The 25,103-nt window shown below is 42.1% G+C and overlaps 1 protein-coding gene across 1 annotated transcript; it reads left to right on the top strand.

The window, feature by feature from the left end:
- The first annotated feature begins 987 nt into the window (after window positions 1-987).
- On the top strand, window positions 988-22,823 carry MTHFS (methenyltetrahydrofolate synthetase). The gene is made up of 3 exons (XM_061446792.1): window positions 988-1,460; window positions 4,855-5,119; window positions 22,046-22,823. Exons 1-3 carry the CDS (start codon window positions 1,320-1,322, stop codon window positions 22,267-22,269), a joined length of 630 nt encoding a protein of 209 aa, XP_061302776.1. The 5' UTR covers window positions 988-1,319; the 3' UTR covers window positions 22,270-22,823.
- Window positions 22,824-25,103: the final 2,280 nt, after the last annotated feature.

The raw sequence follows: 25,103 nt of genomic DNA, 5'->3' as shown, positions 1-25,103 counted from the left end.
CCAGTGAAAACAAGAAAGATACTCAGCAGGACTCCTGAGAATTTCCCTGCTGTTGAAAAAAAGATGGCATCATCCTGACGGCAAGGGGCAGCTAAAGGAAAATGCCCACTTCCAGAATACCTATGGAAGTTCCTGTCAGGAACGACGTTTTAAAATATATTTTGACATATATTTAATTATTTGCAGTCTAAGTCTTTGTGATAAGAACAGCAATTCTTACTCAGTTCCTTTCTGTGCACTACTGTAAGCACACACTGTAGTGACTAACACCAGTCTATTAATACCACATTCACGTCCTTTTACACTAAGCTAGTATATTTTATACTGGGGAGTACAATTTTTTAATTAAATATAAAAGGCTAACCCAGCCTTTCTAAAATGCAGTTGATGCAATCATTTTAGAGCTTGCCTTCATGGTTAAGGCCTGGGTTTAAATCAAAGCAGCTCAATTTAAATCAAAATGGCCTGATGGGCTCCAGATTATCTTCATCAGAATAAGACCTCCATTTGCTCTGCATTTAAAGGCAGGAAAAGCAGTAATAAGAAATACTACCCAGATTCTAAACGTAACAGAAGGTCTGAAAAAAACACTGCTATTATCTAAGTCTTATAAAATAGTACAGATACACTGTGTTAACTGTCATTAAGTTATCTATACCAGGCACTGGGCAATGTCCCAGGTCCTGGGGCACCACTGCTTAAGTGATCCTTGCAGTGGTCAGGCAATACACTGCAAACAGAATGCTGTTTCTAGAGCAGAAGGTAAAGTCAAAGAGCCACAGAGTGGGTCAGCTGATGTCTTCATTAATGCTCACAGGAGCTAAATTCAGACGTCATCAAATGCCATGAAGAATAGTTTTATGAAAGCAACTGCTGCTCTAAAAACATCCCTTTCTGCACTTAAAATCGATCATTAAACATCCCAAGTATCAGCCTCCAGTGTCTCCCCCTGGACACAACTCCACAGGCACAGCACTTCATTCACACCACCGCCCTCATGGACGGGCCAATACCGTAGGGAAAAACGAAACCCGTTTGGTAGATGGTGGTAAAATATCCCACCAACACGTATTTCCCTTTTCACAGCAATATTCCGAAAGGGGAAGAGGTTTCGTAACGTTCACCAGACAAAACAATGACGAAAGGCCTCGCCAGGAGGCTGACCGGGCCAAGGTGGCCTACAACACCCCCAGGATCCACGGGACATTGCAGCCACCGAGGCCTCCCAGCAGCGGCCCTGCTCCGGCTGACACCCGGCCGAGGCAGCGGGCCGCCCCCGGGAGGGCGAGGCCGGCGCTTAGGCCGGGCTCCCTCGGCGTATGGAGCGGCCGGTGGAGGGCGGCGAGATGGCGGCGGCGCTGCGGGCCGCCAAGCGGGCGCTCCGCGGGGAGCTGCGGCAGCGGCTGCGGGCGCTGGGCGCGGCGGAGAAGCAGCGCCAGTCCCGCCTGCTCGCTCGCGAGGTGGGTGCGAGCGCGCCCGGCTTCCAGGAAGAGCGGCCCCGGGGGCGGAGGGGGAAGCGCCGAGGAGCGGGGCCCGGCCCCCGCGCAGCGCGGGGAACCCCGCGGGGACTTTCCAGGCGGCTCTAGGGAGCGAGGCGGTGACTCAGGGCTCCCGCCGAGCTCCTCGAGCGCTGCCCGGGCCTGTGCGGGGCGGGGAGCACCGCCTCGGCCCCGGCCCTGCTCCCTTCACCGCTCCTAATGAGCGCCGGGGACCGGGGCTGGTGGCTTTGGTGACAGCCATCACGGAGTGGAAGCATGGGGTTTGTAAAGCAGGAGGCGAGTTCTGCCATAAACCCCCCAGCAGCGGGGGGCGTGTGGGTTCCTGGGGGGTGTGTAACTTTGTGGGCAGCTCCTGGCAATACAGATTAATATTTAGCAACTATATCCATTTAAAACAACTATATCTTGTTTACCTGGCTGACGTTCCCGTTCTGTATCTTTCCGTGGTATTTCTTCCATGCAGTTTTATTTCTAACGTAATTCTTATACTTTAAAAGGTACCAAGCAGGGTTTACCTAATTGGAATCCTAGCACAGCGTGGTGTTGGCATGTTCTTTCAAAAAGCCCTGCTTGCTTTCGGATCACAAAGTTTTTATATAGATGTATTTTATCATTTTAATAAACACAATAAAATGTTGTTCTGCAGTCACTGCATGTCCTAGAGCACAGTCCTCATTTTTGCATTTTGCAGCACCAGCGGGTGTTTCTAGATGATCTACACTTGTATTGTTATTTTCCTGCCAGAGGATCACAAATCATTTTACAGACTTCACTTAATACTGATGTGTAGCCACTTAATGACTGGGATGTGGCTGCACAGAAACTTCAGGTCATAGGAAGCTTAACAGGAGTTCATGCAACCCTTTTTTATTGGGAATGCTTTTTTTTTTAATACATATATGTAACGTCCTATCATGTTTCTGCATTTTAGTAATTAAACATCCTAGACTAAAATCTCTCAATTTTTTGAGAAAATACTGGCATGCATCCTCTTCAAAACTGCAGTCCTCTGGCAACTTCATAAGCACCTAGCCCATGTAGTAGTACCAGGTTTTAGGAGCCCTTAGCCTTTAAGCTCAGCAACAGCACACGTTTCTGCTTGTGAGAGCACACTAAAAGACAGCTTTTGTTTTGCATAAAAGAAGGCACTGGAAAATACGACATATATATTGGTGTTATTTTGCCATTTTAATAATCTGACACAAATTGAAAGTCCTGAGCTTGCTTGAGACCGAGGGGTGGTGTGCAAATGGCAGAAGTAGAGTCAGCTTCTTCTATAGGAGGGTAGTACTGCAGACATGAAGAATTTATTGAAAGTGCTAAAATAGTATTTGGAATGCTATAAGGCTGAAAATGTAGCTTTATACCATATATCACTGCTTGCAGCTAATAAAAGTGAGTAGGTTATTTTATAACACCTGAACAGTATTTTTAGTTGTAAAATCTCATCTCAAAGTGATCTTTAAGTTCAAAGTGAAACAGTTCCATGGGCTGACCCAGCCACTGGTACTTAATTAGCTTCTGGATGATTTTTCTTTTCTAATGTTCATTAGTAAAGTCATGCTGTTAGTATGCTTTGATTCTGCAAAAATAGCCATCAGGTGGCAAGCAAAGGGCAGATAATATTTGCTCAGAGTGGAAAATCTTTCACCCTTCTCAGAAAATGCTCCGAGTCATAGCGGCTTCATCTTCACAGTTCTGAAAACATCTGAAATTGTGTCTTCCTGTGTGGTTTGACATCTTCAGCCTCATTTTTCTTCTATATGGCATAGTTGATGTGTTGCTGGACGTGTTGGAGCAGATTGGACCTGTGTGGGGCCCACAGCACACAGCACCACTTTGAAAGAGAAGAGTTTCATGTCTCAGTTTCTCTCCTCCAAAACTATGAGAAGATTCAGCTCTGGAGGCCCTCAACAACATGAATCACAGGCACTGTCTGGAGTCTACAATTTGACTAAATAGTCCTTCTTTCAAACAAAAGCTACCATGGAAATTCTGTTGTTTAAAAGCTTAATAACTTATGTGGAAAAATCCATGTGTAATGTTGAGCAAATTACAAAAGCAAGTAAAATATGGGTTTGAATTGTGAAGATATTTCTATGGCCAAGCAGCAACACATTACTGTAATTTGGTCTGCAGTAAGGTTTGTTGTTTTTTTTTGCCTTACAAAAATATATCCATCTTCTGAATGTTTTGCCTGGGCTTTTCACTGCTGTGCTGGGAAGAAAGGGAAAAAAGGAGTGATAAGCTATCTCAACTTGGATAAGGGCAATTATTTATCTCTCAGACCAGGGCCAGGGCAAAGGCTAAAGCTCAGAACAAGTTACCCTGCAGTTACACAAGCACAAAGCAGAGGATTTGGTGCTCTCTCCCCCACGGATAAGCACAGTTTCTCTGATGTTTTGGACAGATTTTTGCAAGTGTGTAGAGTAAAAATAAATCGCATTTAATGAGGAAGGACACATTTGTATTTGTTTTGACCAGATGTAAGTAACAAACTATATGTGGTACTAGAGAACAAGAAGACAAACATTTAGAAACCTTCTCTCAAATTTTAATGTGAAATTCAAACGAATGGGGCAGAGACATAATGAGGTATAGATGCACTAACACTTTTTCACCATATAAGTGGTTTTTGTTTTCCTTCCCATATTCACTCTTTTATAAGCCCCGCACAGAGAACCTCATGAAAATCAAAAAATCATAAGGCCATTTTTCCTTCAAGCTCTGAAAAATGTGCAGTAATAAGATCCCCCATTAGAAGCTGGTGATGTTTGAAGTCATATATTTAAACTTGCTGTACGGAAGGCATTTCAGGTTAAAAGAAGGAAAGAGGGACTTGGCCTTGGAAGATTTTGTGCTCTGCAGTCATCTGCTCTGATGCTTATTTTCTTTTGAGTTATTATCATTGATGCACTTTTCATTCTACCTGGGCCTGGATGAGAGATGCGTGTAAAATGAGTGGAAGAAAAGGAATGCAAAAACCTTGTGTCTTGCAGAAGCTGGCAGCTCTGACCTGCAGTATCTTGCTCCAGTGGTGTTGGGCATTTGAGGATGTCAGCACTGTATGGCACAAACATTAAAAGGTTCAGGAGATTGCCTCCTAAATTGCTTTTTGCTGGCCGAAACCTGTGTTACAATGTTCTGTTCACTAGGTGCAAATATTTAACCTATTTTCATTTTGCTGATGGTGAAAGTGTTGGAGTAGGAAACAAAGTCAATTTCTTCTTTTTTATGATGCAGGGTAGTTTGTATCTCTACCCTTTTCAGTGTATGTTTTGCTCCCATTGTGTGTTTAATTAAGAGTTCTTTTTGTAAACTTTTCATAAACAGACTGTCCCAATTTCCCATGTAGGTGATTGGCCATCCCAAGTACCAAGAATCCAAAAGAATTGCAATCTTCCTAAGCATGCCAGATGAAATCCAGACAGAAGAAATCATCAAGGACATTTTTAAGCAAGGCAAGGAGTGTTTCATCCCGCGTTACAAGCCTCACAGCAATCACATGGACATGCTGAAGTTATCATCAGCTGAAGACATTTCATCACTTACTTTGACATCCTGGAATATTCTTCAGCCTAGTGATGATGACAGTGCAAGAGAGGAAGCTCTTGCTGGTGGTGAGTGTTTTCTTCCATGTTGTGGGGTTGTTGAGCAGGAGTAGCCTGGAGGCCAGTAGCAAATAATCTGGTAGAGTGAAATGAGATGCTGCACTTTGGTTCTATATGTTGTAGAGGTGCTTAAGTCAATGTAAGTAGATGCTTGTTTCTCTTGCCTGTTTTTCTGTGTCCTGTGCCACCCCTGTAATATGTCAGCAGGACGGGAACAAGACTGCACAGCTGATCCAACTGAAAAAAATTCAACCTTCCAGATAAATCCAGCTTCTTGGTCTGACTCATGGATATCCTCAGCATAGTCTCAGCAAGCATAATACAGAGGCCCATGAAGGACACAGGCTTACCAGGAATGGCTTAGGCTGCCACTGAAAATCACAGGGATTCAGAGTTTTAGGATGCACTCTGAGAACTTTAGTTTGCGCTGCCTGAGAGGTGGGGAACTTTTCAGGTGATGTCTGTAGGCTGACATGAGAATTCTCTGAAATCTTTGATCCTTCAAATTGTATTGCATGGATGAATCACAGTGCCAATACGGAGCCTGCACATGCAGAACACCTCTCCAGACTGAGACCTTTGTCTGAAAATAAAAGGACTTTCTTGTAGGCCTGGATGAATGTTGCAAATCTTTCCCATCATTATTCTCTCACATTTTGATTTTATAATGCTTTCTCAGATACTGGATTCTTCATAGAGTTGAAAAGTAAAGTTGGTTTAGATCTAGCTAGTGGCATGTATCTTTTAGTCCCAAAATAACCTCTCTCTTTCTTAGCCTAAAATTGCCCAACTTCTACAAACTTGTGAACAAGCTTGTTTCTTCTGTGTCTGCATTCAGTATTTGCATTCTTTTTGTGAAGACATTAATATCTTCCTGAAACATCTGAAGAAATGTTTAATGTCGTTAATGGAAAACTCATATCGAATTCGAGCTTGAAACAGTCTGGGAAAATTTTCTCTTGGTGGAAATTAACCATGCAGACAGCTTCCACACCCCACATACAGGTTTTTAATGCCTGGTAGAGGAACATAACATTTATATGACTCTGGCTGGTTAAACATGGGTTTGTATTTGCTTCAGGATGCCAATGTACTTTTTCCCAGAACACAGTAACTGTCTTTGTTTCTCTTTTATTTTCAATCTATACCTCTTTCCTATATTAGAATGCTTTCTGTGTTGGCATGTTAGCTAGCAAGGTATTTCAGTGCTTCATACAATCATCCTTCTTTACATTAATATTTAGCATTGTAGCTTGTTTTCCTAATTTTTGTCAAAAATGTGTATGTATTGGTGGGATTTAGGAGCTTTTGGAGGTAAGCCTTAAAATGTCCAGGGTTCAGGCGCTTGGGACAAGCTTTTCTACTACTGATGAACTGCTGTTCATTGAATTAAACAAAGCTGTTGCAGAGATCACAGAATAAACACAACAGTTTTAGGTACGATGGAAAGAATGACTACCTGGTATAGAGTGCACTGAGATGTATGTGTTGGGGACAGCCCAGGTGCCCGGCAGTGAAGATGATGGGGGAAGGCAGGAGAAAGATTTGGTACCTGGCTAGTCCTGGAGTTGCTGTTCCATTGTCTGCACCAGGATATGGTTATGGGCAGAGAGCAATGCCAGAAGAGCTACTGCAGTCTACAGAGATGCCAAGAGAGCAGTTGTAAGAACTGATGTATGTCCACATCAAACTTGTTCTGCCTGAAGCTCAGTTTCAGTCTGTGCTCAGTAACTTAGGAATAATTCGGTTTGGATTGGAAGTCAGACCTTGGTTCTTTATCATTGGACAGTTTTTGAAGACTAGAGAGTAAGTTTAGATTTGTTTCACTATTGCATAATCAGATTTTGTTCCCACAGAAACACACACACTGCATCTCAATGTGCCTTTAAATTCCTTTTGCTGTATTTTTTATGTCAGTTACTGTATTTTTTAACTTGGGTACATTTGCAGGAATGCAAATTGCCTTGCTACTACATTCATCCCCCATTCTTGGCATTATGCATGGATGAAACATTTATCTCTGTGATGTTATCAAATACTGTGGTGATCTGAGGCATTTACATTGTTATAAGGAGATAACATGGTGTTACATTAGTAATGTTCCCATCTCTGGCATAAGTTGCTATGTAATTTCCAAGAAATACCCTGCAGGTACATAAATAAGTCATGTCATTTCTGAGTGTATTCATTTTGCATGACAGAAAGCTTAAATTCACACTGTCCTTAAAACTTCAGGCATAGTTATTGTGAAGAATAGCTCAAATATTAGAGTAGGTATAATTTTTGCATAGAGTTTCCCAATCTTGGTAGTGCTCAAGCAGTGTCTAATAGGTGTGAGCCTGTCCTTTTGAATAGACCCTCCTTTTACAGACAGCCCATTTTCTGTTGGATCAGGGTTTACCCATTTTCATCTTGGCAGTACGCCACGTAACACCTTGTTGGCATAAACAGAGATCTCTGCAGTGTTAGTAGTAGAAAGTCTGTTACCTTCTCTACTGCGCACGGCTGACAGCAATCCTTAATGTGAAAAGTTGCTTTCTTTAGGCTAAATGGACACAGTAACAGAACAAAGGTGGAAGAAGTTCAGATATTTTGTTTGGAGTAGGGGTGTATGTAGGTCCATGACTTGGTTCATTTCCAGCTACACCTACTGAAAGATTTAGACAACTTCTGGAGCAAGCCAGTGATACATTTTTGTAGTGGGTACCAGTTCCCATCTGTATCCTTTCCCATCAGAAATGTAAATGTGCACTGGTACCAAGTTTTGCCCAAGGTAATACTTTCAATGAATACTGTGGGTTGCAGCAATTGTTTACAGGAGTATAAATACCTTGCACAACTTTGGAAGGAGTAAATAAGATAAAACCATGCTCCCTGTTTGCTTTTTATCATGACTCCTACAGAAATTTAAAAGGACATTTCCCGAGCAGTTATAATTTCAGTGTGGTTTAGGGAAGTGGTGTGATTCAGCGGGCTGGACATAGGTTTCCTAACTTGTAATGACATTTATTATTACTTAAACCTGCTCTGAGAACTATGGGCAAAAAGCTGGGACTCAAAAAAGAAAAAAAGACTGGATTGAGTTACCTTCATATGGTGAAATTCTTGGAGGTGATTTCTTTTAAGGGAAGGCAGGTGGCCAACTTTGAACTGAAGAATTTCAGCTGGAAGTCTTGGACCTGAATAAATATAAAAACATAAGTGTTCATAACTGAACTACTGACTAGTAGTTGAAGGTGTACAGTGAATTATAGACAACTCTTAAAACATTCACCTAGGTAATGGGGAGAGGGGGTTTGGCCTTGATATCTTTCCTTGGCTGAAAAATAAAGAGCTATTAGAAATTTTGGCACTGGATCTGGTTACTCTAATGGGTTGTGAGCCACTCTCCTAAGAAATGCAACAAATGGCATTATGTGTACAGACTTAAATAAGCCTCTTTATCTGTGTATTCCGCCCTGGCCTTTAAGTACATTATTACATAGTCCTTGCCCATCAGATCTGGGCTCATTCAAAGATGAACCCAGATGCAGTGATACAGGCTCTTTCAAAGGTGCAACATATGAATACTGCTTGCTGTTGATGAATGCTACTAACAAGTATGTGCTCAGTCATTTGCTTTCCCTCTGTTCAAGTTAGAGCTGCAGGCCTTTATTACCATGCGTTATTCAATCCTTGGTATGGGGACAGAGTTCTTCATTTCTGTATGGGCTCTTTATCACTACAGTGTTCAATGACTTAGATATTAACCAGTGTTTACTGAGGGAGAAGCAGCAGAGGCTCGGGATCCTAGTTCCAGTCTGAGTTGTGCAAAGGATCTGCCGCCACTGAACACAGACTCTTTTGCTTGCTTTTCCAAACATTATGGTTTCTTCTCTGTTCCCTCTGAAATGATCATTTCTCAGACTTGCCTCATCCTTGGGCTAGACCCCATTTCCCAGCTTAATTTCTCTGCCCTCACAAGCCGCTTTCCATCCCTCTGCTCTTTGCCCATCCGGTCTGAATCTCCCACTCCAAGTATCCTTCTCTGGCCTTTCTGACCATGTTCCCCATTTCCTTCTGCTCTCAGTCCTAAACTGTCATTTTACGACCAACAAAAATAATGCCCCTGCCAAAAGGGAGGAGATCATGTGCTTTTGTCTTCTTTCACTTGTCCACTTCCTGGCATACAAGATTCCCCATCCCAATTTACTCATTTCCTTCCCCACTGTGCAGGCTTCTTTCTCTTTTTCATTGGTGTAGAAAAGCTCCTTCACTGTTAAATAGTTTAATGGGGTATGTTGAATAATCTCTACTACTCTGCTAAAGCTTAATGTGTTTTTGCTTCCAGAAATGAAGGTATCAAGAACTCATAATTTAGTTTGGAGGCTCCTGGCATTTTCAGTATTGGAAACTTTAGTGACTGATCACAATATTTGTGTTGTACCTTCAGGATAATTAGTGAAATATTAACTAGATAATCTGTGCTTTAAATAACAGTACATCTACCATTAGCAATAAGATTTGAACTTCATACAAAGTGAGGAAATACTAATGTATTTCTAGCAGCAACCTCTTGCAGCTTCATTTTCATGTAACCTTTTGAGTATTAACTTTTAAGATTGGGGGTAGTTGTATCTTTGTGGCCTTATAACTTCCAGAACACTCTGAGACTTGCTACAGCATAAATTACAACATACAGCAGAAATAGGCAGGGACAGCTTGCTTGCGTAGATTGTATTTGGTTTATGAAGGTTATTTATGCTGGGAAGTGTGATCCTCTTGCAAGGAAAATGCTGGCTACCTCTAGGCTACAGTTTGAAGAAACCTGAAGTAGTATAAGTGACCATTAGCACTGTTTCAAACTTTGCCATTGGGATTTGCCCTGCAGAAACATTTTAGTCCACAGAAGCTCTTTTTCATCCATCTTTAAACTCCTGCTATTTATTCATACATTCAGAGAGGCTGCATTTGCTGCCAGGACTGATGGCCTTGTGATGCCAGCAGTCTTCATTATTCCAAATTTTAGCACAGTTCTTTAGGAGTGTGACTGAAGTGTTGGCAGTGCAGTCTTAAGGGGAATAGGTTTAATTTACAGCTGTGAAATAAAGTGGGATGTAAAGAAAGATGACGGGTTGCCCCTGCTCTACCTGCCCAAAAAAAAGATGCACCAGAAATGGGAGAGTTTGAAAAATGAGACACATTAGAGTTTGGAAATAAAAAAAAAAAACAGTGTGAAGAGAAAATGTTGGTTCTTGAAGCACAGAGAAGTTGTAATATGCTGCTTCAGCTCCATTAGATGTTGTGTAGCTGTCCATGAAGGCACAATGGGACCATACAAAATGATGCTAATCATTCAGAAAAAAGACATGTCATAAATAATGCTCAGGGGTAACAGAATATTTAAATGAGATCTATGCAGATTGGAATGTATCTGGATGTAATGAAACATGGGTGTGAGAAAAGCAGAGATGTGAAATATTACTGCCTAGGAAAAAAACAAAAGTTCCTCAAACAAGACTGTAAAGTGATTGAGGGCACTATTAGGTTTTCTTTTCCTCTGGGAAACTTGATTAAAACTTACAGTACTAAATATGTCAAGGGATAGATTATAATTTAAAATCTTTTTACACTGTTCATAAAAAAGAAAACCTGAGAGCATGTCATGAAACAAAATTGAAAATCGAGGCCTAGCTCCTAATGTAATTTATTTTTTAATGAAATGATTTAAAGTTTGGAATGAACTTCTGCTTGGAGACAATGAGCCATAGTATTTTGATATGCAAAGGAGAACAAATTCAGTGGAAGGGAGGCATTGACATCCTGGTGATGAGGCTTTTTGTGAAGAGTATACTTCTTCCCCTCACACAGTGCGGGATCAAAGCACTGGATATTCAACCCAGTGGCATGTGTTTTACAAGTCAGGAGATCTCACATCTTGTAGCAATACCTGAAATTCCTTCCCACCTCTGCAGCTACAGTCGCTGGCTCATCCCCTTACAGACAGGTTCTGGTTTCTCTTAACCTGTGGGCATTCCAAGCATTGCTCTAAGCACCTCATTTTACTTGTACTGAGCCCTTGGCTCCACTGCCTTCTGACAGCTGCGAGTTGCACTGGTTAGTTAGTTGCAATGTGAAATATTATGTTCCTAATTATGTTAATATTATATTATGTTCCTACAGTGTATAAAATACTGTGTTCCTTGTATTAATTATAAATCTGCTGCTTTCAGTTCAAGTGATACCTCATTCTTCTATGATGAATAGTAAATAAGGATATTTGATTTCTTTCCATTATTCGTTGTTCAGTTAAAGCTGTATTATATTGTATTTTTTTCTCTCAAACTTTGTCTGGTTTTTTATTCTCTTACAGAAGCTTTTCTAGATCTGTAGCTCCAGCCATTGCTCTTTCTTTCTTTTGCAATCTCTCTGATGTTGTTTTGGAGAAAAGATGCCAGAGAGAAAATGTTATGCCAGGTAAAGAGATACTGTGAAATATATGTAGTGGCACTGTAGATGTTAATTCTTTCTGTATGTGCCATACCACTGCTTTTCAAATCAGCTCACCTGGCAGGTCTTTTCTACTGGTTTCCACCAGGTATCCCCTAATGATGCACCATTACAAAAATGCCTGTTCCAGTGTTAAAGATCCATAAAATAATTTCACATTATTCTGCCTGGTATGTTCCATAACAGGTAGAGTTGGAAAATACTTGCTTGGAAATTAAATATTTCTGGTGTTGGACCCAGCTGTGATAACAAGTTTCCCTCAGGGCCTTTCTGCATCCCAGCCTTCAGTTGAAAGACATAGGACTCCATCACCAGCACTGGGATTGTTCTCCACTGCAGCTGGTGTCTGCCCTTCTCCTTGATGTCTGCACCAGCTTCCACAGCTCTCTGAAACACCTTCATAGCAATCAGCACCCAATTTGCTAGGTGAATGCAGAGGCTTTTGGCTGAGCTTCTCCCACTGCTGCTGCTCAGTGACAGCTATGTCATGATCACACAGTCTCTTTCTTTGAAAGGCTTTTAAAAAATGCTCTGAAATGCAGAAGTCAATGTTTTCATGTGGCATCACTTTGTAATGCCCTTTGGTGTCTTATGTCCTGAATTACCTTGGTGCAGACTAAACTGTGAACACAGTGTGTTTTAATTTGAATACCACCTGTGCCAGGTTATCCTGCAGTGAACCTGGAGGGCTGAGAGCTCGGGAGCACTGCAGCTCTTTGCTTTCATGAAGTTCATTAAGGCTTTTAAAGAGTGCTTTTCCTTGTAATCATCTTAAGTGTCACATCCGTGTTTGCCTTCTTGCAGAAAACATTCCCTTTGCACTTAGCAAAACAACTAAAAAGATTACTTCTGCTGTAATCAATTTAAGTTTAAAGAGAAGTGAGAGCGACATAGGCAAGGACTATAAATCCACTGCAAGTGATTCTCAAGTGTTTTGTTTCAAAGAGGGCTAATTTTGCTACAGTGAGTATGAAGAGTAGCACTGTCATTTTCTTCATACGGTTTCCTAGAGACAGGAGTGTCTCAAAAGCAAGAGGTTGGGTTAATTTCTAGAGTATATGGCATGAGTCTGTACAACAAGCTCATACAGGGGAAATGCAAACATGCAAGTGCCTCTGGCTGCAGTAATTAATCCAAGCAGACTCTTTTGTCTCCCTTTATTTTCATTTTTGGAAAGGAGGAGCCAGCACCAAGGTCATCCCAGTGCCTTTGTGCACATAACCTCGACAATCCGAAGAACAAGAGAGGAAGCTTTTTCCTGCTGCCCACCTGTGTAGGGTAATGTGGATTGAAGGTGCAGTTTGATGAGCCCTGCTGGTGCCAGAAGGGACAGTCCTGATGTTTGTATGCGGCTCCATGCTTTCCTTATCCTCCCAACCCCGGAGCCATCTCCAGTAGTCACTGCCGAGCATATTCAGCTCATGAATCTGGCACAAAATCACTACTTTATTTTCTTTCTTTTTTCCTGGGATTGGTTTTCTGCCAGCTTAGTGGGCTGTTAAATCAGGTCAGCACTTTTCCAGCTACAAAAGATTTCTCTTCCTGCACAGTTAATCCCTGCTGTCTTTGCTGAGGTTCAAAATACACTGTCATTTCCTCTGTATAGTGGGAAATTCCTTGGACCTGGCTGAGAGCCACTGGCTTTCAGGGAGCAGGAGACTCATGCTGCTGTTTCACGATGTAAGGATAGCTCTTGGTCTTTATATCTGGCATCATAACTAGACTCAGTTTCTGCGTGTTTTGGCTGCTGTGCATTTGAGGTGGGAATCAGTTTTTGGACTGTAGATGGAGGGCAAATTCATGTCCAGAAGTGACATGAAGTCCTTTGCCGGCAGGTGTCAGTATTCCATACATTTGCTATGGAGCATTGGTGTAATTTAATCCTGTAATTAAAATCTCATCCAGGCGTTGTACTCACACTCACAGGAGAGCAAGTACACACACACAGGAGTGTCTCCAGAAAATCAGCGGCTGGAGTGAAGGAGGTGGAGAATTGCAGGGAGAGTTGGTTTTTATCAGCTGTGCAAGTTTAAAAAGATGAAAGAAAATCTAGTGATGGAAGAAGCAGGATTACTTAGCTGTTGTGTTAACATGTTTGACACTAACAGTGAAGGTGCCCTCACCTCCAAACCAGCTCACTCTGCATGTTCAATAAACCCTCCCTGTAAATATGCCTAATGTTCCCATCAAGCAGCGTAACTCCCTACAGGAGTCAGGTTTATGCACTGACAAAGAAGTTGATGCTTTAACTATTTATACTTCACAAGCAATTCTGTGTATCTTATGATAGGCTATCTGCTGAGTGAGTCAAAGGGCATTGGAAATGCTGATAGTGATGCATTTACTGAAAAAATCCCTGAATGATTCACTTCTGTCATATTTTGGTTTAAAAATATCCAGACAGCAGCATGCAAAAGAGGACCAATTAAAAATTAAGAGATGAAGTAGTGCACATGCACATGTATGGAGTGGAAGTATTTAAGTAAGTGCTCAGATAAACACTATGGGAAGTGTAGCTGCTGAGATCTTAAAGAATGCAGTGTAAAGCCACAGAAAGATGCACAAAGATCCTTGTATTTTAGGCTGCAACAGTGTTAGGACAATCCCAACATAAAGAGTTCAAGCACCAATGCCTTGAGAGTCTCTCTAAAGGAGCAGATTTGCAGTCAGCATTTGCTGATTTAACAAGATGTGTTAATGTGCTCTGAAGTGGCTCTAATCCCGTTTGTCCTCTCTTTGGAATTGCTCCTTGGTACATCTTGTTTCAGAGTATTTTGGTGGTTTAAAATCACAGGAGAACCCAGGTGCAAGCCTTTGAACCAGACATTTGTCACTGCCCATGTTTTCCCAATCGGACTGTTCTGACTCTGCTCACACATCTGAATATCAGGAGCAGGTAAGTCATTCTCAGACTAATAACTAAAACATTTCTAAGTAATTCTTTCCTTTTGAATTGCTGCTGAATTTGCAAAACCAGAACTTGCAAAACTAGACATTTTTGTAGGTGGCATTGAGTGGTTACAGTTTATTTATGGGGCTTACGCAGACTTGATGAATAATAGTGAAATAGGAAAGTACATGTTCAGATTTTCTTTTGGGGAGACATTTGGCAAATTCTAAAAATGAGACACTAGACCTCAGCTAACTTAAACCTCAGGGGAGATGAGTGCAATGGTTATAGCCTCCTTGCACACATCCCACATTGTGAAACCAGCTAGATTTAAACACAAGTCTTAGCCTTACGCAGTAGCTTCCCTGATGACACATGAAGGGATATTTGTTTGTGGATCAGGATAGGTTCAATTATGCAGGGCTGATGTGCTGCAGCTGATGCTGTGCAGTGCACTTACCCTTTCAAATGCATTGGCACCAAGTGTGTAAGATTTTGTTTTAAATGAATTCAAAATAGAAGGTATTTGCTTGATCACAGCTTAGTAGCACAGATGATCAAGTGGCTTTATTAGTGCATTTTGCAGTTTAATAGCAGGACAGTGGCTGCCACTTGGTTGTTTTAAACCTGTATGACTGATGGCTATCATGTAGCTTCTCGGGGGAAGTATAAATATTTTATTATGCTGTAGTTCAGAAGGGCAAGTGTGAACTGTGGAGACCAGTGTTTCATGCTGACACAAAGCACTGGCATGGATGAGCAGACAGATAAACGCTGAGTTGCTCAGTGTTTGTAGATTCTGCTGATGGTTCTATTTTCTGCAAAATATTTTACTGAAGTAATAACAGAAGCTGTCTCAGTCATGCTTGTGAACCAGTTACCTGGGCACAGGGGCTGCAGAGGAGATTGTCTGCTTGGCATCTCTGTGTATGTAAAAGATAGATGGGTGGTTTATGGGTGGGCATGGATGTGGGTAAAGAGCTTTTTAGAAGACAAAAGGACGCAAAGCCTTCCTGGTGCCTGCAATTCCCATACACAAATAGGAACGAAAATAAAGCAAGTGATTGCCCCAGGTATTAAAAGCATTCCTCCCTGGATGAGGTGAGCATTAGCCTTGAGGATGTCACCATGTGCCCCATAGCAGGAGAGCATGGATGGAGCCTGTGAGATTTGGATGTGATACTTTGGTTTTTCATTCCTGTCCCTGGCTAGTGTGTGCTGGGTAAAAAGTGAGCATCACTCTGGCTCTCCCTCTAAAGCAGGAGTTGTCCAGGAACAGTTTGAAAACAGTGAGTCCTGCTGAAGTGATGCAGTACTGCACAGTTAAAGGTGTTCATACAGGGCTGTCAGACAAAAGGAAACAGCTGGAGGAAAAGCTACTGACTGCAGTTTAAAATGAGCTGGGTTTTCGACCTGATCTGAAACACAACGTTTAGTACTGCTAGGTAACTGTTTGGGATCATAAGAAGGCTACAGAGCGGGCACCAGAGAACAACTGTTGATGAACAATTGCCAACAAATATCTACAAGATAAAAGGATTTCTTTTCCTCAAACCTGTGTCAGTAACTCGGGACATTTTTCGCGTAGGTTGGTGCAGAGGGGAGTCAATGGGGCAATGCTGATTTAAGGTAACTAAGGATCTGATCACTTATGTTGTATCTTAGGTTTCCTAGGAGATGAGAATTCATGCTGAGCTTCTGATGCTGATTGTCAAAGGCCATATCGTGTGAGCAAATGGGAATTATCAGATTCCTTTCTGTTTAGGGATTTGTTTAAGGGATTGCATTTACATTTTAGCAGACTGGCTGGGGTAAAGTTAAGCAATGTAACTGTCTATCCACGTATCATTTATGTCTGCCATCCCCTATGTTACTGGAATTTCCATCATTGGTTTTGGATGAATGACTTTTTTTCAAATGCTTACCAATTGAAGCAAAGGGTAATGTTTTTGTCTCCTTGCTTGTTTGATTGGGGTATAACAGTATCTGGCTTATCCAGGATAACAGTATCTGGCTTAGTCAGGATAAGGAGCTGGTTTCCTCTGGAAGCAATCCCAGCCCTTCCAGGAACCACACACCTCAACAGGGTCTGGATTAGGCCTTCAGTGAACAGATCTGGCATTTCCCTTTTTGACCTTATACCAAGGCAAGTGTGTAATAGCAGAGATGTTGTGCTTGAAACCAAGGGCAGGTTTTTTCCAAAGGGCAGAACATTTTTATCTGGAAGAAAATACCAAGCTGTTAGCAACCTCAGGAGTGGCATGAGGGCACCCAGGGCATTCCAGGGAGAAGGCTTTGCACTAGTCATAAAGGGCAAGGGTTTGTTTTGCTGCAGCATAATTGAAATATTTACTTCTGTGGAGTTGTTCTCCCTGAGGTCTGGTGATTAACCCAGACCACAGTTGTTAGGTGCTGTGTAAATACAGAACAAGATGATGATCTGTGCCCTACAGAGTACATATTGAGGAGCTAACACCTACCCAAGAGGCCTAACAATGCTGGTGCTGACAGTAATTAAAGTTACAGTAACGACTCTGTCTTAATTAGAACTTTCTGAGTTATTCAAACTCATTGGCTCATACTCTGCATGTCACCAAGGCTGATACTTAAAATGTTAGGATCAAGTGATTAAGTTATTTTTTTCCTCTGTACTGGGATGCAGCAAACGCTGATGCAGATGATGGTTACTGCACCCTTTTCATTCTGAAAAGGTTTTCCTGCAAAAGACTTTGTTTTTTTCTCCACTGTGGTCCTTGCTAGGATCAGAAAAGGATCAAAGCAAGCTTCTATTTGTTGTAAGTGAACAGCTTTCAAATACTTGTCCCCTCTGCAGCAGCTGCACATAGACTTATCTGTCATTGTTTATGTTGTGCATAACACCATACACACTCCTTTCCTTTAAACAGAAAGTTGTTCTTGCCCTGGTTCTTCTGGTCCTGCACCTTATGTAATATTGACATCCAAGCAGAGAAGGGGAGTCCCTGACTACCCCCACAGAGCAAGCTGTGCGTGGAAGAAACCCAACTGCTGAAAACCTCATTCTTGCCCAAGGTACCAGGCTGGGAGGATCAAGTCATCCTTGTGGTGGTAGAGTAAACGATGCACAAACTTCTGTGCTTCAGGGAGAAGCTCAAACTGCTGCTGCTGTGAGAAGCAGCAGCAATGCCATACAGAGCTGATTGCTGTCGACCTCTTGTAGGCTTGAGCTCAGGAGGTGTCTGTGCTGCAAACACGATTTTTATGAGCACATTGCTGTTCTTTAGAGCAACACAGGAGTTTGCTGCACCTCGGCCTCTGTCTCCTCTTGTAAGTGCTAGGGAGGCAAGGATCAAAAGATTCCTAGCTCCCACTTTGATGGGTCACAGGCAGTCACAAGCAAGTGGCAGTGAGGGATGAGAAGCTGGCATGACCAAGTGTTTCAGGTTCGTCTTCCATTAGGACTGTCTAGCTGTGCAGGGGAAGGTGGGTGACCCCACATGCAGGTGACAGTGGGCTGGTGGAGCACCTTCAAACCTGGGAGGACAGGGGCCATGCTGGCTGCTCCTTCTGAGAGCAGGACGAGTCTCCAGCAGTCTTTACATGACCTGTATCTGTGCAGTTTGATGGACTCTTCTATAATTAACCATTGTCAAGAACACTTCTTAAAATGCTGGCATTTCAAATAGGAACATCAGATTAAGGAGAAGAGCGGTAATGAGGTGCAAGGAGAAAATCCTTCCCTGGGGAACAAATCAAACCTGATATCATCATGGAAGGTAATGAGAAATGCACTGCCCAACTGAGGAGGTTCGCTGCAGCTGCCTAGAGGAAGCGAAACCATATATTCCTATTTAAAACACCAGAGAGGGGATGCTGATGTTTTGGTCTGCTGGTTAAGTCAGGGGACGTGCAGTTTCCACATCTGCATCTTGCGTTTCCTGAGTCCTTGGGCAAGTCATTTCACTTCTGTGTAACCTAAGGTATGTCTATGTGGACATACATAGTTCAGTGCAGAGCGCGCCTGTACATAACAAGTTCTGAAGCTGCTAAAGTGTGTAAGAAGCATTGATATTCTCTACATAGAAGCTGGAGCAATAGATTGTTGTTTGAGACAGTGTTTTTAGCCTTTAGCAATTTGCAGACCACAAGCAAGTATTCCAAGAGAAGCACAGATTAACTCCTGACTATGGGTGTGCTTTCCTGGGCTCCTGTAGTCACAGGAGCCTCAGGGGTACAAGAACCACCAGCTAACAACTACAGAGACGTGAGGGGCAGCAGACATTACAAGGAGAGGGATAGAAGTAGCAAATGTGAGACCTCCCTCAGCATGTCTTACGAGACAGTAAAAACCAATGTGGTGTTTGGTGCCCAAGTACCTGCTCTGTCCTGTGAGGCACAAGGATGCCATTTCACACAGCGATCTGTGGGAGCACAGGGAGCAGGATGTGAGAACAGAGCAAGCTTGCAGGGCGTCCTGAGTGGCAACCAGTGGTCCTGCAGGGCTGGAAGGGCCTGGGAGCATGAGGGCCCTGTGCCAAAACGGATAAGATGTTATTACCCTCACCTGCCATCCTGTTGATGTACTCTCATTGCTGGTCGTAATTTTATGTCTGCAATCTCGGTCTCATCTGCGTGTGCAATCTTGGTCTCATCTGTGCGTCTGTCACCTCTCATCCCGTGACAGCTCTTCCCCCGCTCTGCCGCAGGCACCACAGAGGTTTTGTTGCTCCCTAAGTTATGTGGCAAGAAAGAGTTCTCTCCATGCAGCTCTCTATCATTCATTCCGATCCCAACCCTAACCATTTGATGATTCTTTGATCCTGGGGCAGGATTTGGGCTAATGATGCTTCAACTGCCCTTGGGCTCCTTGCAGAGTAGCTGTGTCATTTTTCTACTGAAAGTCTTGCTTGGCATTTTGCTTAAATCTTGTGTGGTGTGAGTTGCGTAGATATCAGACAGTGTTGTGAGTCAGAGCAAAGGCAGTCACTACTGCAGTGCTCCAGTAGAAGAAAAATAAAAGGGTAACTATTACAGCATTTGGAGCATAATTTTTCATATTGAGATTTGTACAAGCTTGTTTGAGTTGCTCAGCATAAAACCCCCATGATTATAGAGGAGCTGACTCATTAAAATACAGTCTGTTTCTCCAGAGAACCCAGAAGAAAACACAGTGCTTTAATACATCTAAATTCACTCAAGTGTGTCTGTGCTATCAGTTAAACTATGTAGAAAATATCTTTCTTCCCTCCACAGTTCCTGCCAATTCCCTCTTTTCTTAGTGCTTCTCCTGACTTGTCTTCTTCCTGTCTGTAATACAAAACGTACAGAGAAATGGCACCTTTGGGCTGTAGCTTTGCCCCTTGTGTGCATTCTCACCTGCCAGCAGTAGCGACTGCAGGTATTTCCTGCTTTTTGCCATGAGTCTTATGGAGTGAAAACAGCTGAAAAAAAGTGTAAGGCAGAATGTGTTTCCTTCCTTGCATTGTTAATGTTTGGTACGTACTGGTTTCTGAGCCAGCTGACTACCTACACAAAACTGATGTGTGGCAGATTATGGAGAGGATAAATAGTGAGCACAGGAGTAACTTGGGAAGGATTTAACCTGCTAATTAATGCTAATGACCTGCTAATATGATCTAGGTCCTAGTTTCTAGGTCCTAGCCCATAGGGCTGGCGATTGTCAAATACATACTTTCACTTGCAAACTGAGATGTGACATGGTGCATCCAACATGATGTACATAGTGATTACCATAAAAATGGCATCTATTGCGGGGTCAAACCATGCTTCTGGCCTCATGTGTCTTTTCCTCTTCGCCATTTGCCATTTCTCTGTCCTATGAGTCAAAAGTGTGGTAAAACTCTAAGACTCCTCTTTGTTTCAACCAGTAATACTCTGTGGTCTGCCCTTTGGCTAATTCCCTCCTCTTACTCCCCTGACCTCTTTAAAAAAGCCATGCTCCTTAGCTGTATGATGCCAAATTTGCAAGGCTGATCTTCTCTAAACATTTCACACCATGTTGCCTTGCATATTTCATATCAATGTTCTGTTTAAGTCAATAGGTCATGATGAGTGTTTGCATCAGTGGCTCTTCAAATCCAAAACGGCAGGAGAGAGTAGGTTTGGACATAGGAAAAATGAAGAAGTACCTGACACATCTTAGCCCTGGTGAAGGAGCAGAAGCTAGTTATAAAAAGCTGCTGAAGGCTAAGTACTGTTCCTATGAGATGGAAGAAGCAGTGGACTGAGACACAGCATTTGCTTTCTTTCCAGACTCATGTCAGCTGTGGTTTAGTCTGTGCTAAGCTTTCCACTACCATTCCTGCCCTTCTCTCCTTAAGTGTCGATCTGCTACATCAGCAAGTAAAGAAAGACCTTCTTTACATTGTGAAACTAGTAAGTGGGATGTTCCTGGGTTCAGCGGTCAGCACCAGCCCAGCCAAGCTCATTTGTTTAGAGGATGTCCTTTTAGACTTCTCACACTAAATGAACAAGCCTTGCATAAGGAATGGCAATCTGCAGGCTGGCTGCCTCCATGCCTAGTGGTTGCAGCCAGTTTCTTTTGCCTACCTGGAAGTGATGTGAATCAAATCCTGAAACTACTGGGCAGCTGAGTGCAAATAATAGGTAGCTGGCTCCCTGGCATGATGCTGATCTGCATCCGTTCACAGAGTATAACAAAGCAAGAAAAAAGGGCTTAGCTAATCTTACCTTTTCATGTGGAGCTGGTTGGTGGGGACTTTTGGTTTCGCCAGCAGGTCGTGTCTTTTCTGTCCGGATGATTACCAATTTACGCATCTTGTTTCAGTTTTTTACCTGATTTTTGAGTTCCAGTCAAGTGCAATCTCAGAAGGGTCTTGGGGAGCCCATATGTCCCTCCCGAAGGAGGGATATCCAGGGAAGGCAAGCAGAATGCCTGTGTGTGCTGCTGGAGCAACAGTGAAAATGCTGGAGGCTCAGGAAGAAAGTCCTTTGGGAGAAGAGGAGCCTGACACCACAAAGAGACAATTCTTCTGATCTTGATCTTGGTACAAGAGGGCCAATATCCACTTTCAGAATATATTGCATTCATGGCTCTTTGGTTTTGGGAGATTGAGTGAAGGTTCATGACATCTTACAGTTGTGTCAAGAAGATCCCCTCTCTTATGTGTGTACTTTTCATTCTTTTTCCTTTGCCTAGTTCTGTGTCTGATGTTGAAGTTCATTTGATTTTCTGATTCCTCCTGCATTTAATTTCCCCGAGCTCAGTCTCTGCCTGGATTTAGAGTCATAATCATTAGTATTTGGAAATGCAAGGTTAAAATGATAAAATAGATTTGTTATAATGTAGGTTTTTTCCCTTCAAGCTTTTCAAGGTCTAATTATTTTGCGGCTGATCTAGTATGCAATTGATAGATAAAAATGTAAATTTACAGGTTTAGTATTCAGATTTAGTATTTAATATTTTTCATCTGATCAAAGAGATTTTGCAAAACACAAAGCTTGCATTTTTGCAAACATCTGAAGTTACGTGGATGTAGTCAAGCCATCGGGAAACTCACAGTGCCTCTACTAATGTTTATTTCATTTTTTTACAGGAGGTCTTGACCTTATCTTCATGCCAGGCCTTGGGTTTGACAAAAAAGGCAACAGATTGGGAAGAGGGAAAGGATATTACGACACCTACCTTGAAAGATGTATGAAACATCCCAGTGGAAAGCCTTACACGATTGCCTTGGCTTTTCGGGAGCAGATTTGTGAATCGGTGCCTGTGGCAGAAAATGACGTCCAAGTAGATGAAATCCTTTATGAACACTGTTGAATGTATCTTGATTTCAAACCACTTCTAGAGGCACCAGCCAAAGATGTCAGATCCATCAGTCATGACTTTTTAATAGTCATGTAGATGATTTTGGGAGCAATGAACACACTACTGAACAAGAGAAAAACAAAAAAACATTGTAAATGTGGTAATACTAGCAAGGATTGCGTTGATTTCCATCTAATTATGAAGTATCTGATGTAGTTCTTATTCTAGAATTAATAGAAACAAGAATGTGTGACTGTTTATTACAGTAAGGACCATTTCTGCTCATCATACTGTTGAGGAACAAATTACTTGATACTTATCAGTTTTATTATTCCAGTTTAAAGGTGAACTGTCTACTAATGACAGTTCTTGGTCCATTCTGGTTATAGTTATTATGGTAAAAGCTCTTAGTACTTAGGTCTTACGTGCATCCATGAACAAAATAAGAAACTGCCAGAAAAGTCCTATAGTAAACTGGGCAAAAAATAGTGATTGGAAGAAAGCCTTAATTGGTTTTAGTGTGGACAATAACTCTGACTTTACCTGGCCCCTTGTTGTCTTAAAATAAAGAAGTATTAAGAAGTTGTCTTAAAGAGAGTATCTGTTAATAAAAAAAAGGTTAATTTATGTCTGTCACTTTGGCATATGGTTCTTCCCTTTATCCAAATACAAGATTGCAGTGTAGTCTAAAATGCAGTCAGTGAGCTCTCCATCTGGAGAAAAAACAGCTCTTTTTTTTTTTTGTAAAATAATATTCCAAATTACGTTCTTTAATTTTGTACACAGGTTATTAATAACATCCAAAAATATTGTGTGAACTATGGATACTATGTTAAAGGATAAATAGAAGCTAAGAATTGCAGAGAACACATTTTATGGATTGAGTAAGGTTTTGGGTGGGAAGTTGTGCATTCTCCAGACTATCCTGGAAACTGGGAAGAAGATAGTGAGTTTTCCTCTAAAAAACCTCACTCTCAAGAGATAGTCCTCATAGTAATAAGTCACAGTGTTTTCTATCAGGATCAATCAAACTGTCACGTTTTGTGTTCCCTTTCCAGCACAATTTCACTTTTTCCATACGTTTAACTCCTCCCTCTATCAATAAGTCAGTGTGTTTACTTTCACCAAACAATTCTGTGTCATCGTTAAAAAATCCATGAATTCTCCAGGAACAGCTGCAGAGCAGAATGACCTGAAGACTTTCTCAACGGTAAGTGCTTTTGTGAACAAACCCATGCCTACAGTACGTTTGAACCAATTCATCTCAGGCTTTGTATGTGGCAGACCTATGCCTAGGTTGATCACCTATCACATTAGGCTCAGCATTATGCCATATGGCACAGCCTGCCATGGCCATCAACAGAGCTACACTGAAGCCATTATTTTTCACACTGGAAACCTGGATTCCGAATCTGATAAATGTTTTAAATGCGGATATTAAGTCCAGCCCCATTCAACAAGCTACTTGCTTCCACCCCACCAAAACCAGTGGGTACTTTTAGTGGTGTCAAGGTTTAACCATGGACTTTTATCTGGGATCCTGGGGCATGTTTATATGTTTTTGGATAATGTAACACTAGGCCTGACTGCATGAATGCTGCTCCAGTTCTACTTTAGGTGCAAAATTAAGAGGCCATGTCAGCATACAACATTATCAGTGGCTGACCTCTTGCTGCTGCCCTCCAGCTGAGGGAAGCCATGATGGCTGGTTTTAAGCTAAATAGTTGTTGTTGTTGTTGTTTTTTAACTGCATTTTATTAGCATGCCTTGTGCCTCATAAATCAAATAGCTACCATGAAAGCAAACTTTTTATCTAAAACCTCTGCACCTTGTGGCTTTGCTTTTCTGAATTATTCTTTGTATAAGAGGGTTTTTTGATTGTTCTTACTATTCTTTGCTCAGTTAGATGTGAGCTTAGTCACAACACTTTACAGCCCTTTGGATTAGCTTTTGATCTTGCTGCCTGAGCTTACCCACTAGCTTCACTCATGCGTATTTCACTGCAGATGAAACCAGGTGAATAACTCTGTACAGAAAGTCCAGGATATGATGAAGAGGCTTCAGAGCCAGCAATAACAGCTGTACAAAACCAAAGTGCTTAGGGAGAGACAAGGTCAATGTTTCATTGTGTGGAAGTTCAAAATAGGAGGAAAAAGTAAAAAGCAAGAGTTTGGATGCATAATACAGGCCCCCGTCCAGCACAGCCACATTCAGGCACCAAACTTTGTCCTTGTGGGCTCACTGAAGTTGCTGGAACTAATTGGTATAGGAAAAGCAAGCAAGCTTTTCAGGCTTCAGGACTTGAGGCAATGAGTGTCCTCAAGCTTCCTATGTCATAGACCACATTTCAATACATTGTGGAACCATTCTGTCTCGCTTTCACTCCAAACTGCCCTTTCAGCTACCGCTGCAATGGGAAAGGATGAGGAAGCTATTTAATGTACTGTAACATCGGTAACAAGAGGAGATGGCACTTTGTTTCGTGCCAGCTTCTCCTGGGTCAGGAGACGACCATGGCAGGCTCATCGGCTGGGCTGGGGGAGCTGCAGGACCCTGGATGATGCAGAAAGCTCATAACATTTGGCTGATGGGGATAGTAAGACAGTATTTATGTATATTGTCTTGAGAATCACGGAGCTAAATAAACGTGAGAGCTTTCACTTGACATCCCCAACCTTGCTGCTGTCGCTCAGGGTTTTTCTCTTTGCCACATAACATGAAATCACTGTCAGTTTGATAGCACATAGCAGTGGTTCTGAAGCACAGAGGTTAGGGGTTTGTAGGTGCATCAGGATTATTTATGTTTGCTATGCATAAAATGGCACTTGGGAAGCAAGGCAGGCTGC

The sequence above is a fragment of the Pezoporus flaviventris genome, unplaced genomic scaffold (assembly GCF_033815535.1).
Source record: "Pezoporus flaviventris isolate CSIRO_AGI_PZ_B2104156 unplaced genomic scaffold, CSIRO_AGI_Pfla_v1 ptg000006l, whole genome shotgun sequence".
NCBI classification, from domain to species: domain Eukaryota; kingdom Metazoa; phylum Chordata; class Aves; order Psittaciformes; family Psittacidae; genus Pezoporus; species Pezoporus flaviventris.
This window is presented reverse-complemented; position numbering and strand designations above follow the sequence as displayed.